At 35.1% G+C, this 13,515-nt stretch overlaps 1 protein-coding gene across 1 annotated transcript; it reads left to right on the top strand.

Moving 5' to 3' along the window:
* Nucleotides 1-303: 303 nt before the first annotated feature.
* LOC136248155 (probable outer membrane protein pmp20) lies at nucleotides 304-8,699 on the top strand. Its single transcript, XM_066039970.1, has 2 exons — nucleotides 304-5,591; nucleotides 8,469-8,699. Exons 1-2 carry the CDS (start codon nucleotides 304-306, stop codon nucleotides 8,563-8,565), a joined length of 5,385 nt encoding a protein of 1,794 aa, XP_065896042.1. The 3' UTR covers nucleotides 8,566-8,699.
* Nucleotides 8,700-13,515: the final 4,816 nt, after the last annotated feature.

A 13,515-nucleotide genomic window follows, 5' to 3' on the forward strand; every position in this document is an offset into this window, starting at 1 on the left:
ATCCTTGTATTGTATATGTGGGAATTTCAGCCATGAAAAGGTAAAATCAATGCATTGCTTCACATATAGATAATTCATTGAATTTGGATACATCAATCAAAATGATTACAGTACCTATTTCTATTAACAGCATTCTGACATCAAATCCTATCTTCAAGCTGTGAAACAAGCATAGGATTGTAGCTTAGCAACTGTCAAACACATGTGGTTTATGATATGCATATGGTTTCTCACAATATAAAAGCTTTGGACCATATCAATTCAAGCATTAGTTGTCTTAAATTTGATGTTATTGTTGCTGCTATGCTTACAGAAAGGATTGTTATCTTTTTTATACTTTTTGTGGTCTTCACAAAAGCAGAGGAAATTTCTAATGAAACATTCCCTCAAGATATTGCTTCTGGTTCAGGGACAGTGGTTGATCAGGTAATTAAACCATGTTGTGTGATTGGTGATCGTTCTTTTCACTCACTGGCTAGTGCAGTCCATACTCTTATAAACAATTCCATAATCAAAATAATTGAACCAAGTGTTGTACTGAACACAAATATCAGTTTAGAAAAGTTGGAGAATATTTCAGTTATCGGACAGGGAACTCCCATTGTGAATTGCAACAGTATTGGAGCTATCAGCTTTTTCTCCTGCAACAATGTGACAATCAAGGGTATTAACTGGGAGAATTGTGGCTCTATCGATGGATCATCATATCCTGGGATCAGTTTTTACAAATCATCCAACCTCACCATTCAAAGTTGTTCTTTTAGCTCCTCAGCAGGACAAGCTCTATTACTCTCAGAAGCATCAGGAAATATACACATCAACAATTCTGTGTTTACACATAATAATCAATATAGAGGTCATGGAGCAGCAGTGGAGTATATACCTGCAGATACAGCTCATACTCAAGCAAGGTTGGTGATTGACAAATGTAGTTTCTCTAACAATGGAGTTGCTAAAAGCATTGTCTATATTGGCAGCTCAGAAGTAAGATTTAATTCATATATACAAAATTCAGTGTTTATTAGCAATGAAGCAGTACCCATTTACCTTTCAAATCATAAACTTCACATCAGTGGCAATGTGTTATTCAAACAAAATATGGCGATTGCTGGTGGAGGAATTTTTAGCAGCAGCTCAATAGTCATATTCAAGAACAACTCTAACATCACCTTTTGCAATAATTCAGCAACCACTAATGGTGGAGCTATCTTTCTTAATGATTCTAGATTTCATTTTGATGAAACCTCAGCAATAGATTTTCAAAGCAATTTTGCTAAATCATTTGGTGGTGAATTGTTCTCCATAGGTAAATCTGTTGTATTATTTGGTGGAAACACCGTGGCAACATTTCAAAGCAATAAAGCTGGACAAGGAGGAGCTTTATACTGTCAATACTGCGACATGTTATTTGATGGCAACTCAAAGGTAACATTCGATGACAATACAGCTGTGAATGGAGGAGCTGTGTACTCCCATAGCTATTCTGTAATATTGTTTAAAAAACACACAACAGTAACATATAAAAGCAATAATGCTAGTAAAAATGGAGGAGCTGTTCATTGTAAGAACAATTGCAGCATCACATTTAATGGAAACTCAAAAGTGACATTTAGTGACAATGAGGCTCAAAATGGAGGAGCTATATTTTCTACAAAATACTCTAAGGTATCATTTGATGGAAACTCAGCAGTAACAATTAGTGACAATCTAGCTACTATAGAGGGAGGGGGAGTTTTTTCTAAAAGTTGTTCACAAATATCATTTGATGGAAACACAACAGTGACATATAAAAGCAATGAAGCAAGTACAATTGGTGGAGCAATTTATTCTTATGACAACTGCAGCATTACATTTGATGGAAACACAACAGTTGCATTTAGTAACAATACAGCAAGAAGTGGAGCAGCAGTTTTCTCCAGAGTTTATTCTACCGTATCATTTGATGGGAGCTCTACAGTGACGTTCAATGGTAATGAAGCTACCAATAGTGGATCAGCCATTTTGTCACAAGACTATAATAGTATTGCATTTCAAGGCAACTCAGTTGTGATGTTTGTTTACAACAGTGCAGTGATTGGTGCAGCAGTTTACTCTATAACATATTCTACTATATCATTTGATGGAAAAACAACAGTGATTTATGAAGGTAATGTAGCCACTGTAGCTGGAGGAGCTGTTTATCTTTATTTAAACTCAAGTATTATATTTAGTGGAAACTCAATAGTAACGTTTAATAACAATAAAGCAGTATACGGAGGAGGAATATACTCTGAGGTTTACTCTGAAGTATCATTTGTTGGAAACACAAAAGTGACCTATAAAGGCAATACAGCGAGTAGTCATGGAGGGGCTGTTTTTTTCCTTATAAACTGCAGTTTCACATTTGATGGAAACTCACAAGTAGCATTTAGTGACAATGGGGCTAGGTATGGAGGAGCAGTGTTATCTTCCCAGTATTCACAAATATTATTTGATGGAAACACAACAGTAACTTATGAAGGTAATAAAGCTATTGAAAATGGAGGGGCTGTTGATTGTTTTGAGAACTGCAGCATCACATTCAGTGGATATTCAAAAGTGATATTTAGTAGCAATACAGCAGTGCATGGAGGAGCAATGTATTTTGGAACTTATTCACAAATATCATTTGATGGAAACACAAAGGTGACATATAAACGTAACGTGGCTAGAATTTCTGGAGGAGCTATTCATACTATTAAATACTGTAGCATCACATTTTATGGATTCTCAAAAGTGATATTTAGTGTTAATGAAGCTGAATTTGGAGGAGCAGTGATCTCTGTAACTTATTCACAAATTATATTTGATGGAAACACAACAGTGATATATGACGGTAATGATGCTAATCAACGTGGAGGAGCTGTTTATTCTGATCTGAACTCCAGCATTACATTTGATGGAAACTCTAAAGTAACATTTAGTGACAATGAAGCTCAAAATGGAGGAGCTATCGGCTCAGTGGAATATTCTAATATATCATATATTGGAAACACAGAAGTTGATTATACAGAAAATGATGCTAATACAAATGGAGGAGCTGTTTATTCTGTACAGAACTGTATCATCACATTTGATGGGAACTCAAAAGTAACATTTAGTGACAATGAAGCTAAATTTGGTGGAGCAGTGTCATCTAAAGATTATTCTGTCATATCATTTGATGGTAACACAACAGTGACATATAGAGGTAACAATGCTACTGAAAATGGAGGAGCAATTTATTGTTTTGAGACTGGCAGCATCATATCTGATGGATACTCAAAAGTGACATTTACTAGCAATAAAGCTGCAACTGTGGGTGGGGCTATGTCTTGTAATAGGTCCTCTCTTGTGTTATTTCAAGGAAATACCAAAGTAGAATTTACAAATAACAAAGCCAAAGATGGTGGGGCCATTAATATCCAACAGTCAACTATGAATCTTGTAATGGCTTCACTTGTAAGGTTTAATGACAATTCAGCTAGTAGCAATGGTGGAGCCATATATCTTGGTGATAATGATACACTAACATTTCAAAGTGAAATTATGTTTCATCACAACAGTGCTTCTCTCTTTGGTGGTGCAATTTATGGTGAACTGAAACAAACTAACCAAACCAAAATTTTATCTGCCACTACAAGTATCGAATTCAGTAACAATACAGCCCTTGTAGGTGGTGATGTTTATATGCACATACAACCATCATGTGATGAAGTTTGTTTGAATAGTAGCATAGTGGGACTAAATGTCACACACAATTATCCCCCTAGTCACCTAGCATTACATAGTCCAACAACCTGTATTGCTACAACAGAACCAGTGAATAATTGTGACATTTACTTTGTGAATAATATAATGCTTGGTCAAAACATTAAAATCAATGCTTGTGTACTAAGTTTTTATGATGAACCTGCTGGAGAAATGAACTTTGTCATAAAAGGTGAGAACCAACATCACAAACTTGATAGTACAAGATTAGTACCAATAGCATGTAACATATTTGAGGGCATTAGTATAATAGGCAAGAAGATTTCTGATAAAACTAATTTCTCAATGACCATCACATCATATGGTAACAGTGAGGTAGAAATTTCTGTTAAGCTAATAGCAGAACTATCACCATGTCACCATGGTTACCACTATGATAATACTGCTCAAAAGTGTGTATGCTACGATAATAGTGATATTGTGTCTTGTTCTGGTAGCACATCAACTATCAAAAGAGGTTACTGGTTTGGTATTGTTGATGGTAAAACTACAGTTGCAGTTTGTCCTAACAATTTCTGCAATTTTACTTGTTGTGAAACAACTAATGGATTTTACAGACTCTCACCAGTGAGAATAAATCAGTGTAGTTTACACAGATCGGGAACTGCTTGCGGTAGTTGTGAGAAAGGCTATACTCTCTCATTTGATTCTGCAAGATGTGTTAGAGTTAACAAGTGTACAACTGGACAAAGAACATTGGTGATCCTGTTGTCAGTGATTTACTGGATAGCCTTGGTTGTAGTAGTGTTTGTGGTGACATACTATCATGTTGAGATTGGTTATTTCTATGTTATTACATACTATTACAGTATGTTGGATATTTTATTGCGTCAAAATTTGTACGTATCAAAAGGACTGTTTACTGTTGTTAGCATTATGTCTAGTGCAGCTAAAGTCACTCCACAATTTCTAGGACAACTTTGCTTTGTGAAGAACATGAGTGGAATTGATCAACAAGTCTTTCATTATGTACATCCACTAGCTGTCACCATTATTGTAGGATTGATCTGCCTATCTGCCAGAATGTCTCACAGGTTTTCAGCATTTGTAAGTCGCGGAATTATCCGTATGGTTTGTTTTCTTCTACTGCTATCATACACATCTGTGGCCACAACTTCATTACTGCTATTAAGATCACTGTCATTTCATAATGTGGATAAGGTTTACACTTACCTGTCACCTGACATAGAGTATTTTCATGGTCGTCATATACCATATGTTATCATAGCAATACCATGTACACTAGTGATTGTGATTGGTCTACCACTTCTGCTCCTTCTTGAGCCTTTCCTGAATCACAAGATCAACCTTACTAGATTCAAACCATTGTTTAATCAGTTTCAAGGATGTTACAATGACAAGTATCATTCATTTGCAGCTTATTACATGATTTGTCGACTAATGATAATTTCAATGACCACCATCAATTCTACTAACACTAACACTACACAGGCCTTACTACTAATCACTACTTTACTCCTAGCTTTAATACAGCTGATCATCAAGCCATACAAACACAGAACTCTTAATATTTTTGATGGAGTAGTTTTACAAGTAATGGTTTTTACCTCAGCGATATCACTGTTTGACAGTTTTAGTACAGGAGTGTTATCAGTAATTGTAATTCTTTTAGTGATGCTACCCTTAATAGCATTTGCTGCAATGGAACTGATTGTGCATAAAGAGAACATAAAGAAGATTCTCACACACTGCAAACCCAAACCTGTTACTACCAATGACAACAACGAAGTACCACCTATCATCAGTGATATCGGTATTGTTATAGATGATAGTATGAGGAAGAATGCTACCATCATTGACATGTAAGTACTGTATGTATGTAGCTACGTGTAATATATTGCGTGTACTGTATGCATGTAATATATAACCCATGGCTACAAGGTGTATTCCAGAGTAAACGTCTGATGACTGAGGATGACAGTTATATATAAGAGGAATACACCAAAGCCATATCATAGCTCATATGATAATGTATACTATGACAAGTATTAACACAAACTGATCAGTAACAAACCATATGGATGCAAATTTTAAAATGTAACACTCATCATTATGTAATTCACCATAGCTTGGCAAGGTATGTACATATCTTATTATGTTTGCTGGAGACTAGGCTCCGGCCTATTATGCCCAAAATTCTACCTATTATGTTTTTGAGCATTGCTCAAAAATTAAGCCTATTGTGCTCAAAATTATGCTAGAACTGACTGTTTCATTAGAGTATAGCAGCCTTTCCTGACTGCTGTATTAGAGTAAGTGACTGCTCTATTAGAGTATCTCGATCTTATTTCTGTAAAGTGTGAATAACCAACAAAGAAATGGTTTAATAAGCTATATTACATGTTTTTAAATATCAAATGCACTAATAATAATATTGGCAGTGAATATTTGATTCTTTCAGGTACATGTATTACGCATTTTAATTAAATTTTCAAATGTCGTCCCTATTATGCTGGCATTAAGCTGGCATTATGCTTGATGCTTTTGGTCACCTATTATGGTTTAAATTATGCCAGCATAATTGACCGGTGCCTACTGGAGACTTTAGGAGAGTCCACAATCAACTGAACTTTCCCACAACCCCACAATCGATTGTGGCATTTAATAAACATGTTTCCATCGTATCTCTAGGACTTGTGTGTTCATATTAACAAACTTAGCAACAGTGCTGCCTGTTGCCACCATCATCAAAGTTTTCAGGTATGTCTGCAAAATCAAATTCTTACTCTTATTTGCTGGGGTGATTGATCACCCAGCACAGTGTTGTGTTATTAGCCTGGGTGATTGGTCATACTGTTACTGTACTGGCTAGGGAGATTACGTGGGCTATTAGCCTGTTAGGCATGGTGCGCATTAGTTGTGTCACATGATGATTTTTAAAAACAGGATTTTGGGCGGCACGAGAAAAATTCACATGGATTCCTACTTAAATGGTATGACCTTACTGTTTGATATATAGAGGGCTATCTACAACCTAATGTGAACATTAAACATGTGCAAAAAAATTCCGAGTAGTCTTCAAAAAAATTGATATTGATCATTTAAAAAAATTAAATCCATCATGTTTAATAGTTTCATCCATACAAGAACATCTTCTTCTGGCCATTTAGTATCTCATCACCCACTCAGTGTTTCCTAATGCCCATGGTTGCCATCATGCACTGTCCTATAACTAGAACTGTGGTCATAATGCCTGACAATTTTATGTACTAGAGCATCTTAATCTTTTCATTCATGGCACAAATTCTAGCTCAGAATAATACTGATAAACAAAAGTGATGTGAAAAAGAATTTTGTAGCTGAGATAAAATTTACATTGTGTCCTGTTCCATGGTGGATCAATGAATTTAGAAACCAGAAGTCTCAGTTGTGGCCCACTGACAGCGAAGCTGACTAGTTTGCAATAGTCTAGCTGCATTGAAATATATTGGTTAAAAACTGGATGCTACAAAATACTTGTATGCCTCCATTTCAATCACTTCTGTAAACAGCAAACAGGACTCATCACATTAGCTGTTAATGGAGTGTAAGAATATCAGTACCTTTAAGCAAATTTCAGTTATGTGTGTTTGTTTACATTGCAGAAAATGTAACTTAATTGTTACCATTTCTAATTGGCTTTTCTTGGTTTTAAACACAGGTGGACAAAGGCTTAAACTAGATGAAGAACAGCTCATTAGTTAATCTGTCTAGCCAACAAAGAAGTCATAAAAACAAATCCAAGGAAATTGCAAACTGTAATTCTCAGTGGTTCATGATTTTTCTTAGTCCATATAGAACATAAATCCTGGAAATCCCCAGATACACATGCTTATAAATAATTATTGTGGGCATCTGAATTTACATTAGTGTGGCTTCTGCCACACAACCTGTTTGTTTTTAAAGGTTGCAGATTTTTTAATGGTTGAACACCTATTTTGGTTCATGTAAAGAAAATCCACTATATGTGCACTCTATGACAATGGTTACCATGGTTTTGTTTGCAAACTAATATAAGATTCTCAGTTTTCAAACTTTTATGCATAGAACTTTAAGCAAAATTAAGAGTTTTTAGTTATACAGTGAAAATAAGGAAGTTACCAAACCTAGTAGCGAACAATAGATGCTATCTTTATAATGAGGTATAGTATGAATTTCCCTGCATGAATAAACAATAATAGTATTTTACAATGCAATAATATGAACAAATACTTTGCATTCTTAACAATACAAGAAACAAACATGCTTAGACTTATCTTTCCTCCTAAACCATTTAGTTTTCCATTGCAAAAACATCATTTTATTTTAATAATATAGAAGTGAATGTTTATTTTAATGAATGCATCTGCTGTACCGTAATTTGGTTTTTTCTGTTGTAAAATAATTTTTGTATACAATATTTGCACAAAATTTCTAGCACCAAAATTTTTATACAAGATTGAACTACTCTAATAGAGCAGTCATTCATATAAATCATACGAAAATATTTTTACATGAAAATTATTATGATGAATAATTTTTGTACGAAAATAAAGCAAATTATGGTATAATGTGGGCTTGCACGCTAAGAAGTTATGAAATCACATCACAATTTGCTAATAACAATCACAACTGCTAATATTCACAATTTAAAAATGTTTTGTATATACTATACTTCTATACTACTGATAGTCACATAATTTTAAAACTATATCATGTAGCAGAAGAAACAGTGATTCTAATGATACAATTGAGATTCATAACACTATGTACCACTATCGTGAACCAGTTATGGAGATGACGATTGATGAAGACTGATTATGAAATGCACAAACAGATAAGCTTACGAAAGTCACACAGTTTTATTTTAGTAGAAAAAAAATAATTTACTACACTGTTGCATTTATTTTTGTACATTAACAAAGCATTGCATTTGATTTCAATTATTTGTATCCATGGTAGCCATTTCAAATCACTGACCAAATAGGAATGCAGCAAGATTGACTGTAGAACATCAGTCAATTGTAAAGGTCCATTACTTAAACTTTGTTATAGTTAGTTGGCTATCATTCATTCTTAGTCACTCCAGATATCATGCTCTTTCAGTTGCCTGCTTACTTTCATAAAGTATATATTTATTAAGCATTTAAGTAGATAATAAAAATCTACCCAAAAATTACAGAAGAAAAACTTCATGAATACCTAAATGAAATTTCCAGCTTGTTATCACATCTTCGCACTCTCCATTTCTTGTTACAGCTGCACAATCTCTTTGGTAATACTCTCACAGTATATGGGAATTATCAGCTTTTCCGATGCATTGTTGTCCTCAACAGCACTTACAACCATCTGTGAGGCTTGTGCACTAAGGGAACAGTTTTTCATAATTATACAACTTCCTCAGTGTATTGTTAACAGATAGTTAATGCTTTACAGATAAAACCACATACATCATCTGATATGTTCTTATCACAAACTAATTTCCAGCATCCTTAGTGTTCTATTCTCTCAGTGCAGATGACAGGTGCATGGTCCATTTCGTGGAGGAATAGTTATTCTCATTCATGACCAGTTTTTCAATCAATGTTGAAGGATCTAATAGTACTGTAGTATAAATTGTTCTGTTTCTGCAAGAGCTTTATTATTACTAATATACAATCCTTTCACATAAAAAGTAATGTGAATGTTACTGAGGGTATGCTTACTCTCTGAATCATCTACTGTGACATTGTTTTCAGGAGACACTGAACTACACATATATACATTTGTATGATTACAGTCTATGGAGGCATGAAAATTTAGAAAAATATTTTGAGATGATATTGGGCTGTAGCTAGCTACTGCTGTGTACAAGATGCTAGTAGCTAAGTGTTTAGTGATAAAACTGGACACCAACAAAAAAAATCACTCCATAATACTGTTAAACTCTTAAACCTTACTATATGAATTTATTGAACTATTAATTTTCCAAAGTAGCTACAAAGATAAAAAACACAAAAGCTAAATGTAATGGTGATTATTTTTAGAGGCGCTTAATACGGACAAAGTTGACACAAAGCTGTTCTTTGTGAAAGACAGGTTAGTGTTTTTAAAATATTTCTATGTACAGTATTATTGTCATTAAATAATATTGTTAAGTAGCTATTACATGTTCACTTTTAGTTCTGAGTTCAATTTTGAATTTATTTTTTATTTCAGCTAAAAGTGGTGAGGCTCTGGCCTCACTTGGCTCCTGTATCTGCCACTGATAGTGGTATAAATTTCAACACAAGTAAAAATCAAAACATGAAAATCAAAACTTGATGAAACACTTCATTGCTTACACAATTGAAATTGCCAGCTTTGCATCACATTTTTGCACTCTTCAGTTCTTGTTAACACCTTGCTGCAGTTGCATGATCTGCACTCTCTGGGTATATATTTAGATTTTCCAATACACTGTTGTCCTCAACAACGCGTACAGCCATTTGTGAGGCTTGTGCAGTAAGAGGAGAGTTTTACATCTTCTTTAATTGTTAGTAGATAATAAATAATACTATAAAGTTAAGAGCATTTGGTCATAAAACTCCTACAGGGCCGTAGGAATCGGTCCGGTTTGTCCGGCCATGGCCGGACCACTTTGCAACCCTACAATAATTGTGTTGTTTGAATTCGTAATTTCAATTAATGAATTATTTTGATGCATTTCGATAAATACGACAGTTGAAAATGGCAACGTTATTCTCCTGGTTTTCAAAGTCAAGTTCTGCGTCTACCTCATCCTCTTTATCATCATCTACAGTATCTTCACCATCGTCATCATTGGTGCCATCATCCAAGCAAGACAATTCTTCCCCATCACAGCTCGCCACATCCGGTTCCCGCCTCGCATCACAAAACTATTCTTCCCCATCACAGCTCGCCACGTCCCTCGTATCACAGCGTCACACTGACAGTCTCAACTATCCACAAATACTTGATGCTCCTCACCAGCCTCGTTCATTCCATTTTCCACGTCGTTCGTTTGGAAGTAAAAAGGTGGTTAAGCGGGGACAGTTTAATGCAAGTTGGTTCGACAGCCATACGTGGCTGCACTATGATGAAAGTAAAGATTTAGCGTTTTGTTACCTTTGCATGAAGGCAGTAAGGAAGAACACGTTAAATCTTAGTAGGTGTGCAGACAAGGCCTTTATATCTACAGGGTTTTCTAATTAGAAAGATGCCAAAGTATAGCTAGCCTTTGGAAATCACGAACGAACTAAATGCCATAAAGAAGCTGTTCACACTGTAGTAGCCCTGCCCAGAGATTATGAAGATTGTGCTGAGTTGCTTTCCTCGCAGCATGCAAAAGAGAAAGCTAATAATAGGCAAATGATGCTTAAGTTATTTTTCTGCATTGCACAGAATTAAGAGTTACCTTAGGTCAACAATGTCTCAAGTAAGATTCAATTTCCTAATGGTACTACATGTACACAAAGAACTAACTGACCAGTTGCATCTCATTGAAGTAGCTAACGAGTTTGTTAGCAACAAATCTACTGAACCCAGATTAAGTATATATCTTTGGGAAATTTACTGAGAGAGATACTGTAGGTGTAAGTGTTTGCCTTAATTGTGGAAAAGTCTTGAGTTGCAGTACCTGTTGTAAATAGACTTATATGATGCATAATAGCTATAGCTGCAGTTGTGACTTTCATGCTTATTTTGTTGTGACATGTAGTGTCTATAATTATATGGATCAGTTTTGTAATTGATTTTCACCCTGCATTATTATATAGCTAGCATTTCTCATCATTTCAGTTGTAACACTATTATTACATTATAAGTACATCATGATCATGACCATCACCAAATCATTTTCAATGTGCATGTGCTACAATTATATGCCAAATAATGTGGCATACATAAAATATGAAATAATAAAAAAATCATGGTACAGTATAGTCTAAGTGTCAAAAACTAGTCAGAAAATGCACCAGATTCCATCTCAGAGTGCTAATTTTTTAAATTTTTCCTGGGGGGGCATGCCCCCAGACCCCCCTAGCAGCTCCATGCTTCGCATGTCGGTTGTGTGCTTTACACAACTGTGACCAGCTGCTAGCTATCTCACAGAAAATTGGCCGGACCACTTCAACATACCTTGCTACGGCCCTGTGTTCTTTTAAGAAAATTAATGCCCAAGGCCATTATTCCCAATATTTGGCCACCAAGATTTCTTGTTTTCTGTCACCTGTCTGCATGGTAATATGCAAATTATTATTGCATTTGATAGTCGCGTGACCTAAATATTAATACTGGCAGTGAGTTAAGTTATGTAGTCGTGTTATTGAGATGAAGACTAGTGTCATGGTGTATTATTGGATAGGTGAACTCTAATGTGATTTCTGATGTTATTTAGTGCATGGCATCCGACTTAATACTAGCAGCGAATCTCTTCAAGTAGCCATTGGTAAACTTGAGATGCACATATTAATCAACACCAGTCCCATTCACAATCTGTTATTAATGTGTGAAACATTTGGAAAACTTGTAGTATTGAAGTTGACAGAGTAAGTACAGTTCTAGTATGTGTCACCACAAGCATGACAAACCCAGCAGTTCTAACATAGCTGCCTTTCTGGCTGCTTAGGAAACACTGTAACACTTCAAATCTAATTACCTTCTAGAGGTTTGCATCTTGTTAAATCCCAGTAAAATCTTTCAAATCACAACTAACCTTGAATCTAGCTCTCCTGAATAATCTCTGAGAGAAAAAAAGCTATTTGGAGCTAATGGGCTCCTTTTAATATCTTTGATATTAATAATACTATAATTAATAATAATCACCTGCCCGCATGGTACTTTTTGTCTGACTAGGACAGGAATCAAGGAATTTATAATCGTTGGCCTTATGCCAGCATTATAGTCAATAATATCAGTTTATTGCTATAATTGTAACAGGATTTGACAAAACCAGGCTTCCACACACATCCAGATTTGTGATTTTGACGGACCATAACTCATTATAGGACTGAGCCATCAGTTTAAAATTATTATTTACTATTTTATAACACTATGGAAGGATAGTGTTAAAATTTTAGACCAATAGCATACTGACTACAGTTGTTTAAAGTTAAAGCATTGAATGTGTGTAGAAGCCTGGTTTTGTCAAATCCGGTCACATTATAAATTGATATTTCAGCTTTAAGCTCTCCTCCTTAGTTGGCTGTTATATTTCCTTGGATACATATACATGAAATTGAAAGGGAGAAAACATCCTGACTGCCTGGCAGACTCCTGTAAGCGTTCAAGCGTAATCGGATGGTTGCAGGTTCGAGGCTGCCTAGATTCAGTCATGGATTTTTTCTCCTTTCTCCACCTTTTCAAACACACTTTCTGTAACAACGTTAAACAGGCTGTAGGACCAGGTGTCCTACAAACCTTCAGCACTCATGCTTTAAAGCCTTAATAAAAAAAAATTGAATATTTCAAATCATAATTATTTTATTTTGTGCCTAGATTAGAATAGTCTAACTAACGTGACTGTTCCCTATAAATTTCTGCATGCTGTATTAGATATCTTAATGGAATCTTGCAAATTGCAGGTTTTCTTACATCACAATTGTCTTGTGATTCCAGCATTCTTACACATGCCTATTATTCCTGAAATTGTGCTGGTATAATTGCCTCATCCTTACAGACAATATTTTAAAGTAATAGTCAGGCATCGAAACACAAGGTTCTATGGAATTTAGCTAGTACCCTGAAAAGCCACTACAGGGCCTGACAGTTTCTAAATTCCTGTGTTTC

This window comes from Dysidea avara, chromosome 2, assembly GCF_963678975.1.
Source record: "Dysidea avara chromosome 2, odDysAvar1.4, whole genome shotgun sequence".
Lineage (NCBI taxonomy): Eukaryota > Metazoa > Porifera > Demospongiae > Dictyoceratida > Dysideidae > Dysidea > Dysidea avara.